We start from the raw sequence: 16,004 nt of genomic DNA, 5'->3' as shown, positions 1-16,004 counted from the left end.
ATTACGGAGGGCACTGTCATTCATACCTTAGGCCTAATCTTACTGTAGAGCTCTTTTTACTTGTACACAATATAGCTGGATCATCTCGTCCTGCCCTCAGGGGTCCACCGCCCTGCAGCGCCCCAACCCAACACCCCAGTCTGCTTTAGAATCTTAGTGAAACATTCATTATTGGTTTCAGGTGTGTTAGGCCAAGGCCAGAGTGACAGTACGGCAGACCCTCTGAGGCAGGACTGAGCAGCCCAGCAGCTAGGGATTGCCTAAATAGGTATCTCCCCTGACGTGAGCATGTTTTCAATACAGACTCCTTTTGTCGTACAGTATACTATATAAGGCATCCAGACCTTATGAAAGTTGCACAGTATACTCTTAATCTTGTAATATATCAAATCTAGTGATACATATCTTGAGATTTCTGCCATACATTGTGGGAGGATAACTAACCATACAATTAACGGCAATGCATTTCTTAGACACATAAATGCTTGGTTACAGAGATTCTTCAGGTAAGAGTCTCCAGTATCAACATTCCCAAGCAAACAAAAACAGGGAGAATCTGTAGACATGCTGAGATAAAAGAACACTCTTTGCCCGAATTCAGCCAGCCTTCACAAGAGTATAACATACTGAAATATGTCATTTTTTGTGTTTTACACCTTCAGCAGAGGAATTACATTTCTGAAAGCATGATATTCAGTTTCACTGGCATATAGTACATTCTATGGAGGGTCTTAAACTGCAGTAATTTATGTCTGAGATTATATGAACATGACTGTATCCATTCATCAGTAGTGTCTCCAAGATCTTCCTCACATTTCTGTTTTACATGTTTTGTGTCATCGGGAAAAGCCTCTATTGATACAGTTTGCAAATCAACTTTCGAAGTTTGTCAAACCGCCTTCAAATAGTTTTAATCTTTGAAGTTTCTGGCTTGTCCAGTGTTTGCTGCACAGAGAGAAGAAAGTGCTGCATCTCCTAGAGTTCCCCTCAGCGCCATCACAGACTGGTCTTCTCTAGTTGCCTGACCCTGCTGAGACCCGTCACCATCTTATCCTGCTCAGATGAGGCATGACAACGAATGATCCTAGTCTACATTTTACATTACATTATCTAAGAATATAATTAATAGTTCAATAATTGAAATGACCATTATTCCCAGATCCCAGACTGTAGCCTACCCATCAACTCAAGATGGAACTTTGTATCCATTCACTGGTTGTTATAATATACTGCAAAATTCACCTGAGCTCTGTAGACTGGTCTTCTCTGGCGGCTGTCTGGCCCTGCTGGGACACGTCACCATCTGATCCTGCTAAGATATAATGAGCAAAGTGTTCTGTACTGACTGTGCACCATGAAAGTGAAGAGAGCTGTTTATACCGTGTCAGTGTGTTTAGTCGGGAATTATCTTGGGAAACTGACAGACCAATAATGTTACACTGCTATACTGACTGTGATTGAAGTAAAAATAATATCTAAGGTTAACCAACTGTTGGCTTGCACTAATGGTACATCAATTTACTTCTGTTGAAAGGGGACAAAACAAAGGCTACAAAACATTTCCATACATACAACAGCTGTTAGATACTGGTACCTCACAGATAGCTAGAGGCTACAGCTGAACTGGCTGTGGTAGCTAGCTAGCTAGCTAGTTCATTCACTTCAGACAGAACTTCACTCAGGAGGGGATGAAACATTAGCTTACTTTACATGTCTGTTACACTACCAGCTTAGCACTGGGAATAAACACTTGTTTCCTGTTAAGTCAAACAGCAGTTACCTTGCCAGCTACATCAACCAAATAAAGAGTATCCAGTTTCTGCTCTGCTTGCTTTACAACTCTGATAAAAAGCAAAACACACAGACACAACAGCTGCCTCTGTTCGCACGCTCTGTGGTATCTGCGCCAACCTAAATCCAGTCTGGGAAAACCACCAAACAGCCTACCCAACCGCTCTGAGGTGTCCGCATGGTCCTAAGGCACCCCGGTTCCGCTTTCTGTATCACAGTGCAATTATTAAACTTCAGGGGATGGGGACGGGGACAAAAATGCAATTTAAGAATGTCGGGGGGGGGGGATCATGTCCCCTCTGTCCCCAGTGAACGACACGCCCCTGGACAAATCTAAGTCTTAGTGTCACTATGTTACCTTGGAATTGCCTTACTGCTTTCAAAGGTTGGTAATTATTCAATGTCAGTCAGTTATCACTTAAGTTAACATGTATCTAACTTGAATATTTTCTCTGTCTTCATTTTCAAAGAGATGTTTTGAATAGATTAGGGACAGATACAAATTAACAGTTAAAACAGTTTTTCAATACAGTGCATCTTAAGCCAATTTGTGATAGAATTTGCTGATTTCCCATGTCCACCCCTGACTGGTGTCAATTAAAGTAACAGGGTTGAAGTTATCTTAAACCGGTCATAAATCACCTAGTGACAGGGGGAATGGAAGCTTGTTGTATGCAACAGGGAGAGGGAATTGAATGCAAGTTTTACAAAAAACTCAAATGGCCTATCCGTCTATGGGTAACAGGGTTGACATGTTGTGCTCAACCCGCTCAGTTTTCCACCACAAAACACCAGAAAATTGCCAAAAAGAGTAGAACCAGCTCACTGGCCATTACATAATGATTTGACTATTAGATGGTCAATGTTTCGTTTGAAAAAATGTTAAAAGGAATATTTTCACCATATTAAGAGTTCAGTTCACGTGACAGGGTTGACCTTAAAATGAAGGACAAATGAAAATTAATCACTAATCAAGTAAAATGAATAATCTTCAGAAATAGTAACAAAGTAACTTTACAAATGATGTTTTTTTGTGTTAAGTGTGTAAAAATCTTCCTAGAAATTGGAAAACATTAGGGACATGTCAAAATGCAGATTTTTGGCACTTTAGCAAGCCTTTATTCATATTAAAATGAATTATGAATGTGGTCTATATTAAAAAGGCAATTCATTTAATATAACAGGCTTTTATAATTCAATACTGGTGCGCAATTTCTACTTAAAATATCAAAGGGATGCATGGGTTGAGAATGGAGCAGAAGACAAATGTCCACCTTTCGGCAGTGTAACATACAGTGAGGCAAAAAAGTATTTGATCCCCTGCTGATTTTGTATGTTTGCCCACTGACAAAGAAAGGATCAGTCTATAATTTTAATGGTATGTTTATTTGAACAGTGAGAGACAGAATAACAACAACAAAAAATCCAGAAAAACGCATGTCAAAAATGTTATAAATTGATTTGCATTTTAATGAGGGAAATAAGTATTTGACCCCCTCTCAAGCAGAAAGATTTCTGGCTCCCAGGTGTCTTTTATACAGGTAACGAGCTGAGATTAGGAGCACACTCTTAAAGGGAGTGCTCCTAACCGAATCTCAGTTTGTTACCTGTATAAAAGACACCTGTCCACAGAAGCAATCAATCAGATTCCAAACTCTCCACCATGGCCAAGACCAAAGAGATCTCCAAGGATGTCGGGGACAGGATTGTAGACCTACACAAGGCTGGAATGGGCTATAAGACCATCGCCAAGCAAGTTGGTGAGAAGGTGACAACAGTTGGTGCGATTATTGTCAATCTTCCTTGGCCTGGGGCTCTATGCAAGATCTCACCTCGTGGAGTTGCAATGATCATGAGAACGGTGAGGAATCAGCCCAGAACTACACGGGAGGATCTTTTCAATGATCAAGGCAGCTGGGACCATATTCACCAAGAAAACAATTGGTAACACACTACGCCATGAAGGACTGAAATCCTGCAGCGCCCGCAAGGTCCCCCTGCTCAAGAAAGCACATATACATGCCCGTCTGAAGTTTGCCAATAAACATTTGAATGACTCAGAGGACAACTGGTGAAAGTGTTGTGGTCAGATGAGACCAAAATGGAGCTCTTTGGCATCAACTCAACTCGCCATGTTTGGAGGAGGAGGAATGCTGCCTATGACCCCAAGAACACCATCCCCACCGTCAAACATGGAGGTGGAAACATTATGCTTTGGGGGTGTTTTTCTGCTAAGGGGACAGGACAACTTCACCGCATCAAAGGGATGATGGACGGGGCCATGTACCGTCAAATCTTGGGTGAGAACATCCTTCCCTCAGCCAGGGCATTGAAAATGGGTCGTGGATGGGTATTCCAGCATGACAATGACCCAAAAAACACAGCCAAGGCAACAAAGGAGTGGCTCAAGAAGAAGCACATTAAGGTCCTGGAGTGGCCTAGCCAGTCTCCAGACCTTAATCCCATAGAAAATCTGTGGAGGGAGCTGAAGGTTCGAGTTGCCAAACATCAGCCTCAAAACCTTAATGATTTGGAGAAGATCTTCAAAGAGGAGTGGGACAAAATCCCTCCTGAGATGTGTGCAAACCTGGTGGCCAACAACAAGAAACGTCTGACCTCTGTGATTGTCAACAAGGGTTTTGCCACCAAGTACTAAGTCATGTTTTGCAGAGGGGTCAAATACTTATTTCCCTCATTAAAATGCAAATCAATTTATACATTTTTGACATGCGTTTTTCTGGATTTTTTTTTGTTATTCTGTCTCTCACTGTTCAAATAAACCTACCATTAAAATTATAGACTGATAATTACTTTGTCAGTGGGCAAATGTACAAAATCAGCAGGGGATCAAATACTTTTTTCCCCTCACTGTATGGACAATAGTTGTATTTGATATTTCTGAAAAGGTACAAAAAAAGTGTTTTTCTACACATCTTTCCAAATAAAATACATTTGATTTGACTAATCTCTCCAGTGCTTCTGTATCCATCCCAAATGGCACCATATTCCCTTTATAGTGCACTACTTTGACTAGAGCCCTATGGGCCCTAGTCAAATGTAGTGTACCATAAGGGAACAGGGTGCCATTCAGGACTCTAACAATGCTAACAATCCCTATGAGGAGGGTAACAGCTGGACACAACTCTTAATTCTCCCATCCAGGTCAGTACTTGCCTCAGGTTGTTTGTTTTTCTCATTCAGCAAATTAGTCTTCACAAGTCCACAATGCCTTTGTTCCAAACAGAAAACAAAGGAGTTGATGAAAGCGAGAATATATATTCACTGTGATAAACAAGAAAAAACAATTGGATAAAACTTGAGTGCAGCGCAGCAAACTTTATGTATCCCAAAAGGGGCTTCAAATCCCAAAGAGGAGCTTCCTTGTCTTTTCCCTAGCGGTTTGGCTATACTGTCTCTCCATAGGGAGGTACTTAGTGAGACTCGTGCCATGCATGTAGCCAGGTTTTGTGCCGATACAGGGCTGTGAGGTAAACGCCAGGCAGGGAACCAGGAGTAGAGTGTAGCGGAGAAGAGGAGAGGAGGCAGCGCCAACACAGTGACAGAACATTTAATTTAGTTTCTCCTCGGAGGGCTGTGGACAAGGTGATGATGGTCGGGGGGGACTAAACTCTCCTCCATCTGCCACGCTGGCATGTGGAGTGGCAAAGGTCAAAGTGTCTGCGGTGTATGCACCTGCTCAGCACAGCATCCTGCCGAGCATGATATCATTACTCTGATGACGGACACACTTGCTGCATGCAAAACCAATGTCAGTAGGACTGTATGACTCTCTTACTCACATAAACTCACCCGTGCCGAAGTCTGGTCTAGTTGTACTGCCGACTCCGGACCCCACCTCAGCCCCTACTCTCTACCTTCTGACTTAGCTGTCAATAAAAACAATAACAAATTGAGATGGACATTTCAATGATGGCATACACACACACATCAATGAGAGTGGAGGGGACCAATACTGTTTATGTGTGGTTGTGATGTTTTTTTGTTGTTGTGTGCTCTTAATTTCCACCCCAGGGATTGCAGTAATAAAGTCCAATTCATTTCCACAAATATGCAGAATGCGTAGCCTACCCTGTGGGGACTCTGTGCTAGATTGCTTTCTTAATGTACATAATGGCAATCACCTGGGTCATGTTCATTAGGGCACACAACAGGAAACATTTGAAAAAAGCTTTGCAACAGAAAATGAAAAGGAGTGTTTCCTATTGTCAAGGTACTCCTTGTCCAGGTACTCCTTTTACTTTCCTTCTTGAAAGGAGTGTTTCTTATTGTCCAGGTACTCCCTTCCTGTCTCCGTCCATTTTCTTCAGTTGGGGCCTAATGAACACAACAAAATATAAACAGTAAAGTAAAGTACAGATACCGTAAAACAACTTCGTAAGTAGAACTTACGTTTTTTTACCTAAGTATTTTTCAACTGCTGGTGCTGAAGGTTAATTCAATACAATCATAACCTTATGATGGTCTGCAAGATTGTTATAATACTGTATTGCATGACATGGTTGTTTTATGCAACATAATACATGGTTCTTATAACTCTATTGTGTCTGTGTGAACTGAAAGTGGGCCTCTGGGGGGCTAAATGCTGACAGAAGATTTACGATGCTTTGGGTGACCGCATTCCATAGAATGAGTTGGTGTTTCTGTTCTATAAAATACCAGGGAGAGATGGCTCAGGGCCAGACCCTGGTTTCTACACAATGAGAACAGTTTTTACAGCAGATACTTATAATTCACAGCAGACAGTATCTTTCAAACAAATCTTAACCTTGTCACCCATTCCATACATCTGTTTGTCATGTAGACTGAAGGGGGTGTATCTTGGCTATAAAATACCTATGTACCTTTGTCTCTGGGCTCTCAACAAATCACCTAAGAGTGATTCGTCGTAGAGCCCTCACTCTATATATGTGTGTTGTACTGACCTGCTCCCTTATTAATAAGTTAATAAAGATTTAGTTTAACCTGTTGGGGCTAGGGGGCAGTATTTTCACGGCCGGATAAAGAACGTACCCGATTTAAACTGGTTACTACTCTTGCCCAGAAACGAGAATATGCATATAATTAGTAGATTTGGATAGAAAACACTCTAAAGTTTGTAACACTGTTTGAATGGTGTCTGTGAGTATAACAGAACTCATATGGCAGGCAAAACCTGAGAAGATTCCATGCAGGAAGTGCCCCGTCTGACAATTTGTTGTCCTTCTGTTGCATCTCTATCAAAAATACAGCATCTGTGCTGTTACGCGACACTTTCTAAGGCTCCATTGGCTCTCTAAAGCGTTTAGAAAGCGGAACGACGTGTCTCCTGTCTCTGGGCAAAGTACAGCAGCAGAGTTTGTAAGTGGTCAGCCTGGGGACAGTGAGACAGATGCACGTTCACAAGACTTCTCAATTTTTTTCTTTCAGTCTTTGAATGAATACAATGTTGTCCGGTTGGAATATTATCGCTATTTTACGATAAAAATACCATAAAAATGGATTTTAAACAGCGTTTGACACGCTTCTAAGTACGGTAATGGAATATTTTGACATTTTTTGTCACGAAATGCGCGCGCGTTATCCTTCGGATAGTGATCTGAACGCACGAACAAAACGGAGGTATTTGGATATAACGATGGATTATTTGGAACCAAAACAACATTTGTTGTTGAAGTAGAAGTCCTGGGAGTGCATTCTGATGAAGAACAGCAAAGGTAATCCAATTTTTCTAATAGTAATTCTGAGTTTAGGTTGCCCCAAACTTGGTGGGTGTCAAATTAGCTAGCCTGTGATGGCCGAGCTATGTACTCAGAATATTACAAATGTGCTTTCGCGGAAAAACTATTTTAAAATCTGACATAGCGTTTGCCTAAAGGAGTTCTGTATCTATAATTCTTAATAATTGTTATGCATTTTGTCAACGTTTATCATGAGTAATTTAGTAAATTCACAGGAAGTTTTCAGTGGGTATGCTAGTTCTGAACAAAACATGCTAATGTAAAAAGCTGGTTTTTGATATTAATATGAACTTGATTGAACAAAACATGCATGTATTGTATAACATAATGTCCTAGGAGTTTCATCTGATGAAGATCAAAGGTTAGTGCTGCATTTAGCTGTGGTTTTGGTTTTTGTGACATATATGCTTGCTTTGAAAATGGCTGTGTGATTATTTTTGGCAGGGTACTCTCCTGACATAATCTAATGTTTTGCTTTCGCTGTAAAGCCTTTTTGAAATCGGACAATGTGGTTAGATTAACGAGAGTCTTATCTTTAAAATGGTGTAAAATAGTCATATGTTTGAAAAATTGAAGTTATAGCATTTGAGGTATTTGTATTTCGCGCCAAGCGATTCCACTGGCTGTTGACTAGGGTGGGACGCTAACGTCCCACTGGCCCAGAGAGGTTAAGGAGTCCGACGAGAAGGATATCCTGCTTTCAGTGGAACAGGCCCAGATCCACACCTTTTGCGTGAAGAAAAGACGTCGGAAAAGGGGATGCAGATCGGGGATCCTTCTGAGAATCCGGAGGTGAGCGAGTAGACTCCCTATGCCTTCCATTCTTCTTGCTAACGTGCAATCATTGGAAAATAAAATTTATGACCTACTATTAAGATTATCCTACCAACGGGACATTAAAAACTAACATCTTATGTTTCACAGAGACACGGACAACAGAGCTAGGGGGATTTTCCCATGCATCGGTAGAACAGAGACGCTACCTCTGGTAAGACGAGGGGTGAGGGTGCGTGTCTTTTTGTCCATAACAACTGGTGCACGATGTCTAATATTAAAGAAGTCTCGAGGTATTGCTCGCCTGAGGTAGAGTACCTTATGATAAGCTGCAGACCACATTATCTACCAAGATAGTTCTCATCAGTATTATTCGCAGCCATCTATTTACCACCACAAAACGAAGCTGGCACTAAGACCGCTCTCAACCAACTCTGTAAGGCCATAAGCAAAGAAGAAAATGCTCACCCAGAAGCGGCGCTCCTAGTGGCCGGGGACTCTAATGCAGGCAAACTTAAATCAGTTTTACCCATTTTTTTTCCAGCATGTCACATGTGCAACCAGAGGAAAATAAATCCTAGACCACCTTTACTCCACACACAGAGATGCGTACAAAGCCCTCCCAAGCCCTCCATTTGGCAAATCTGACCATAAATCTATCCTCCTGATTTCTGCTTACAAGCAAAAACTAAAGCAGGAAGTACCAGTGCCTCGCTCAATATGGAAGTGTTCAGATGATGTGGATGCTAAGCTACAGGACCATTTTTCTAGCACAGACTGGAATATGTTCCGGGATTCATCCAGTGGCATTGAGGAATACACCACCTCAGTCATCGGCTTCATCAATAAGTGCATCGATGACGTCGTCCCCACAGTGACTCTACGTACATATCCCAACCAGAAGCCATGGATTACAGGCAACATCCGTATCGAGCTAAAGGCTAGAGCTGCCGCCTTTAAGGAGCGGGAGACTAATCCGGACACTTATAAGAAATCCTGCTATGCCCTCAGACAAACCATCAAACAAGCAAGGCGTCAATACAGGATTAAGATTGAATCCTACTACACTGGCTCTGACACTCATCGGATGTGGCAGGGCTTGAAAACTATTACGAACTATAAATAGAATCCCAGACGCGAGCTGCCCAGTGACGGGGGCCTACCAGAAGAGCTAAATGCCTTTTATGCTCGCTTCGAGGCAAGCAACACTGAATCATGCACAAGCGCACCAGCTGTTCTGGATGACTGTGATAACACTCTCGGTAGCCGATGTGAACAAAACCTTTAAACAGGTCAACATTCACAAAGCCGTGGGGCCAGGCAGATTATCAGGACTTGTACTAAAAGCATGCGTGGACAAACTATCAAGTGTCTTCACTGACATTTTCAACCTCTCCCTGACCAAGTCTGTAATAGCTACATGTTTCAAGCAGACCACCATAGTCCCTGTGCCCAAGGAAGAGAAGGTAACCTGCCGAAATGATTACCGCCCCGTAGCACTCACATCGGTAGCCATGAAGTGCTTTGAAAGGCTGGTCAGAGCTCACATCAACAGCATCCTCCCGGACACCCTAGACCCACTCCAATTCGCATAACGCCCAAACAGATCCACTGATGACGCAATCTCTATCGCACTCCACACTGCCCTTTCCCACCTGGACAAAAGGAACACCTATGTGAGAATGCTGTTCATTGAATACAGCTCAGCGTTCAACACCATATTGCCCACGAAGCTCATCACTCAGCTAAGGACTCTGGGACTAAACACCTTCTGCAACTGGATCCTGGACTTCCTGACGGGCCACCCCAGGTGGTAAGAGTAGGCAACAACACGTCTGCCACGCTGATCCTTAACACTGGGGACCCTCAAGGATGTGTACTTAGTCCCCTCCTCTATTCCCTGTTCACCCACGAATGCATGGCCAAACGACTCCAACAACATCATTAAGTTTACGGACGACACAACAGTGGTAGGTCTGATCTCCGACAACGATGAGATGGCCATTAACCTCTCTAGGGCAGGCGGGACGAATTGGTCCCACCTACGTAACAGCCAGTTGAATCCTGTGGCGCGATTTTCAAAATACCTTAAAAATCCTATTACTTCAATTTCTCAAACATATGACTATTTTACAGCTATTTAAAAGACAAGACTCTCGTTAATCTAACCACACTGTCCGATTTCAAAAAGGCTTTAGAACGAAAGCAAAACATTAGATTATGTCAGCAGAGTACCCAGCCAGAAATAATCAGACACCCATTTTTCAAGCTAGCATATAATGTCACAAAAACCCAGAAGACAGCTAAATGCAGCACTAACCTTTGATGATCTTCATCAGATGACAATCCTAGGACATTATGTTATACAATACATACATGTTTTGTTCAATCAAGTTCATATTTATATCCAAAAACAGCTTTTTACATTAGCATGTGACGTTCAGAACTAGCATACCCCCCGCAAACTTCCGGGGAATTTACTAACAATTTACTAAATTACTCACGATAAACGTTCACAAAAAGCATAACAATTATTTTAAGAATTATAGATACAGAACTCCTCTATGCACTCGATATGTCCGATTTTAAAATAGCTTTTTGGTGAAAGCACATTTTGCAATATTCTAAGTACATAGCCCAGCCATCACGGGCTAGCTATTTAGACACCCGGCAAGTTAAGCCTTCAACAAAATCAGATTTACTATTATAAAAGTTTGATTACCTTTTGTTGTCTTCGTCAGAATGCACTCCCAGGACTGCTACTTCAATAACAAATGTTGGTTTGGTCCAAAATAATCCATTGTTATATCCGAATAGCGGCATTTTGTTCGTGCGTCCCAGACACTATCCGAAATGGTAAATCAGGGTCGTGCGCACGGCGCAATTCGTGACAAAAAAATTCTAAATATTCCATTACCGTACTTCGAAGCATGTCAACCGCTGTTTAAAATCAATTTTTATGCAATTTATCTCGTAAAAAAGCGATAATATTCCGACCAGGAATCTCCTTTTCGGCAAACAGAGGAAAAAAAAATCACAAAGACGGGGGCGGCCAATGCACGCGCCTAATGCCCATTGTCCCTTGATCGGCCACTTGAGAAAGGCGATAATGTGTTTCAGCCTGGGGCTGGGATGACGACATTCAGGTTTTTCCCGGGCTCTGAGAGCCTATTGGAGCCGTGGGAAGTGTCACGTTACCGCAGAGATCCTTTGTAATTGAATGAGATGTCAAAGAAAGACAATAAATGATCAGACAGGCCACTTCCTGTAAAGGAATCTCTCAGGTTTTGACCTGCCATTTGAGTTCTGTTATACTCACAGACACCATTCAAACAGTTTTAGAAACTTTGGAGTGTTTTCTATCCAAAGCCAATATTTATATGCATATTCTAGTTACTGGGCAGGAGTAGTAACCAGATTAAATCGGGTACGTTTTTTATCCAGCTGTGTCAATACTGCCCCCTAGCCCTAACAGGTTAAACTGTTTGGGATACTACTCCTGCCCAGAAACTAGTATATGCATATAATTAGTAGATTTGGATAGGAAACACCCTAAAGTTTCTAAAACTGTTTGAATGGTGTCTGTGAGTATAACAGAACTCATATGGCAGGCGAAAACCTGAGAAGATTCTATACAGGAAGTGCCCTGTCTGACCATTTCTTGTCCTTCTGTAGCCTCTCTATCAAAAATACAGCATCTCTGCTGTAACGTGACATTTTCTAAGGCTTCCATTGGCTCTAGGAAGGCGCCAGAAAGGGGAATGATAGCTCTGCAGTCTCTGGGCGAAAAACAGCAGGGGTTTTTGTGAGTGGTCCTTCTGAGGACAATGACACTGGCGTGCGCGTGCACGAGACGAGTACATTTTTCTCTTTCACTGTTTGAACGAAAACAACATCTCCCGGTTGGCATATTATCGCTATTTTCCGAGAAAAATCGCATAGAAATGTATTTTAAACAGCGTTTGACATGCTTCGAAGTACGGTAATGGAATATTTTGACAGTTTTTGTCACGAAATGCGCCGGCGCGTCACCCTTCGGATAGTTACCTGAACGCACGAACAAAACGGAGCTATTTCAATATAACTATGGATTATTTCGAACCAAACCAACATTTGTTGTTGAAGTAGAAGTCCTGGGAGTGCATTCTGACAAAGAACAGCAAAGGTAATCCAATTTTTCTTATAGTAAATCTGAGTTTGGCGAGTGCCAAACTTGGTGGGTGTCAAAATAGCTAGCCGTGATGGCCGGGCTATGTACTCAGAATATTGCAAAATGTCCTTTCGCCGAAAAGCTATTTTAAAATTGGACACCGCGATTGCATAAAGGAGTTCTGTATCTATAATTCTTAAAATAATTTTGTATTTTGTGAACGTTTATCGTGAGTAATTTAGTAAATTCACCGGAAGTTTGCGGTGGGTATGCTAGTTCTGAACAAAACATGCTAATGTAAAAAGCTGTTTTTTGATATTAATATGAACAAGACATGCATGTATTGTATAACATAATGTCCTAGGAGTGTCATCTGATGAAGATCAAAGGTTAGTGCTGCATTTAGCTGTGGTTTTGGTTTTTGTGACATATATGCTAGCTTGAAAAATGGGTGTGTGATTATTTCTGGCTGGGTACTCTCCTGACATAATCTAATGTTTTTCTTTTGCTGTAAAGCCTTTTTGAAATCGGACAATGTGGTTAGTTAAAGGCGCTCTAACCACTAGGTTACCTGCCGTCCCTAGATGTACCAGAAAATGTGTCATTTGTATAGTCCAAAATGGATAATACTTATTGCCAGCAGCACAGTTTGTCACCAACGTTTTGAATGAACATGAAAAAAGCATAACCAGCTCTGCTAGGTGAGTAGAATGGAGAGTGAAAATGTATTCTTGTTTGTGTCTGAAAGTAGCGTTAGCTAGCAAGCTAGCCAAATTTAGCCAGTTAGCTTGTGTGTGAGGCAAGAAAAGTATTATATTTTATGAAATCGGAGAGCTTGCACCTAGGCAGATTTTGGGGTTGAATAATCCTTGTGAGAATCAAGGACCGTGGATATTAGGTAACATTAAAATTGGCAGATTATATGGGCGAAAGCGCGAATGTTACGAATAGTCAAACTTTGTTTCATGCCGCTTTTAAAGAATCGCTAAAATGGTGCAGATATCAGGGTTTTATGTTGATACAATATGTAGTGAATTTGATATTGGCGTGAAAAGACGAAGCAAACATCGCCAAATTAGTAAACTGTGTGGTAGAGCAGGGTCACAAGGCATCATATGGGAAAGCGAAACAAGAGATATATTAAAGAAGTTGTGTTTGTTTTGACTATAATTTAAAACTATTGCCATGTTTGTTCTTAGATATAGCAGTCGGTGTTTAACTTCTCTGGGCTAGGGACACACTATTCAACAGCCAGTGAAATAGCATGGCGTGAAATACAAAAAGAGCAAAAATCTAAATTTCAATCAACTATTTTACACCATTTTAAAGATAAACTTCTCGTTAATCTAACCACATTGTCCGATTTCAAAAAGGCTTTACGGCGAAAGCATAAAATTAGATTATGTTAGGACATAAACTTCACAAGAAAAACCACAGCCATTTTCCAAGCAAGGACATGCATCACAAAAACCAAAAATACAGCTAAAATATTCACTAACCTTTGATGATCTTCATCAGATGGCACTCATAGGACTTCATGTTACACAATACATGCATGTTTTGCTCAATAAAGTTGATATTTATATCCAAAAAACACATTTTACATTGGCGCGTGATGTTCATAAAATGTATTCCCACCAAAACTACCGGTGAATGTGCACATGAATTTACAAAAATACTAATAAAAATTTACAACTGTTATTGAAAGACTTATAGATATACTTCTCCTTAATGCAACCGCTGTGTCAGATTTTAAAATAGCTTTACGGAGAAAGCACATTTTTCAATATTCTGAGTGCATAGCTCGCAATCAAAGCAAGCTATACAGATACCCGCCAAGTTCTGGGGTAAACTAAACTCAGAATTAGTATCATAAATATTCTCTTAACTTTGCTGATCTTCATCAGAATGCACTCCCAGGACCTTTAAGTCTTTACTGAAGACACATCTCTTCAGTAGGTCCTATGATTAAAGTGTAGTCTGGCCCAGGGGTGTGAAGGTGAACGGAAAGGCTGGAGCAACGAACCGCCCTTGCTGTCTCTGTCTGGCCGGTTCCCCTCTTTCCACTGGGATTCTCTGCCTCTACCCCTATTACGGGGGCTGAGACACTGGCTTACTGGTGTTCTTCCTTGCCGTCCCTGGGAGGGGTGCGTCACTTGAGTGGGTTGAGTCACTGACGTGGTCTTCCTGTCTGGGTTGGCGCCCCCCCCTTGGGCTGTGCCGTGGCGGAGATCTTTGTGGGTTATACTCGGCCTTGTCCCGGGATGGTATGTTGGTGGTTGGAGATATCCCTCCAGTGGTGTGGAGGCTGTGCTTTGGCAAAGTGGGTGGGGTTGTATCCTACCTGTTTGGCCCTGTCCGGGGGTTTCATCGGATGGGGCCACAGTGTCTCCTGACCCCTCCTGTCTCAGCCTCCAGTATTTATGCTGCAGTAGTTTATGTGTCGGGGGGCTAGGGTCAGTCTGTCACATCTGAAGTATTTCTCTTGTCTTTTCCGGTGTCCTGTGTGAATTTAAATATGCTCTCTCTAATTCTCTCTTTCGGAGGACCTGAGCCCTAGGACCATGCCTCAGGACTATCTGGCTTGATGACGCCTTGCTGTCCCCAGTTCACCTGGCCGTGCTGCTGCTCCAGTTCCAACTGTTCTGCCTGCAGCTATGGAACCCTGACCTATTCACCGGACGTGCTACCTGTCCCAGACCTGCTGTTTTCAACTCTCAAGAGACAGCAGGAGTGGTAGAGATACTCTCAAAGATCGGCTATGAAAAAGCCAACTGACACTTACTCTTGTGGTACTGACTTGTTGCACCCTCGACAACTACTATGATTATTATTATTTGACAATGCTGGTCATTTATGAACATTTGAACATCTAGGCCATGTGCTGTTATAATCTCCACCCGGCACAGCCAGAAGAGGACTGGCCACCCCTCATAGCCTGGTTCCTCTCTAGGTTTCTTCCTAGGTTTTGGCCTTTCTAGGGAGTTTCCTAGCCACCCTGCTTCTACACCTGCATTGCTTGCTGTTTGGGGTTTTAGGCTGGGTTTCTGTACAGCACTTTGAGATATCAGCTGATGTAAGAAGGGCTATATAAATACATTTGATTTGATTTGACTCCTACTTCCACAAGAAATTTTATTTTTGGTCGAAATACTCCATATTAATGTCCAAATACCTCTGTTTTGTTCGTGCGTTCAGATCACTATCCAAAAGGCATAACGCACGAGCGTAAATCCAGACACGAAAAGTTAAATAGTTCCATTACCGTTTGTAGAAACATGTCCAACGTTGTTTACAATCAATCCTTAGGGCCTTTTTAACATAAAACGTTGATAATATTCCAACCGGACAATAGCGTATTCATTCACGAAGAAAAAGAAGGAACGGCAGGCTTGCGCATCACTAAGTCCTTTGTCCTTAGGCAGTCCACTCATTGACTGAGCTCCTATTTTCTGCCCAGTAACAGGAGAAGGATGAAACACGTTTCTAAAGGCTGTTGACAGCCAATGGAAGCCTTAGGAAGTGCAACGTGACCCCACAGACACTGTAGT

General features: G+C 42.0%; 1 protein-coding gene across 5 annotated transcripts in view; it reads right to left on the bottom strand.

The window, feature by feature from the left end:
- Positions 1-16,004, bottom strand: part of LOC106575132 (zinc finger protein 385B) — a 164,507-nt gene that overhangs the window by 127,379 nt on the left and 21,124 nt on the right. Inside the window, exon 2 of one of the 5 annotated variants that reach the window (XM_014151361.2) lies at positions 5,592-6,126. The exons of 1 other annotated variant lie outside the window; for it this stretch is intronic. Coding sequence is in view for 2 of the 4 variants with exons in the window: in XM_014151358.2 (XP_014006833.2) it covers positions 1,243-1,303 (61 nt within the window). In the remaining 2 variants the exon portion in view is untranslated. Of the gene's footprint in view, positions 1-1,242; positions 1,909-5,591; positions 6,127-16,004 lie in introns of those variants that run through there. 3 more of the 5 variants (XM_045698754.1, XM_014151358.2, XM_045698753.1) reach the window with 3 other exon arrangements.

Source organism: Salmo salar, chromosome ssa17, assembly GCF_905237065.1.
Source record: "Salmo salar chromosome ssa17, Ssal_v3.1, whole genome shotgun sequence".
Classification (NCBI taxonomy): Eukaryota; Metazoa; Chordata; class Actinopteri; order Salmoniformes; family Salmonidae; genus Salmo; species Salmo salar.
This window is presented reverse-complemented; position numbering and strand designations above follow the sequence as displayed.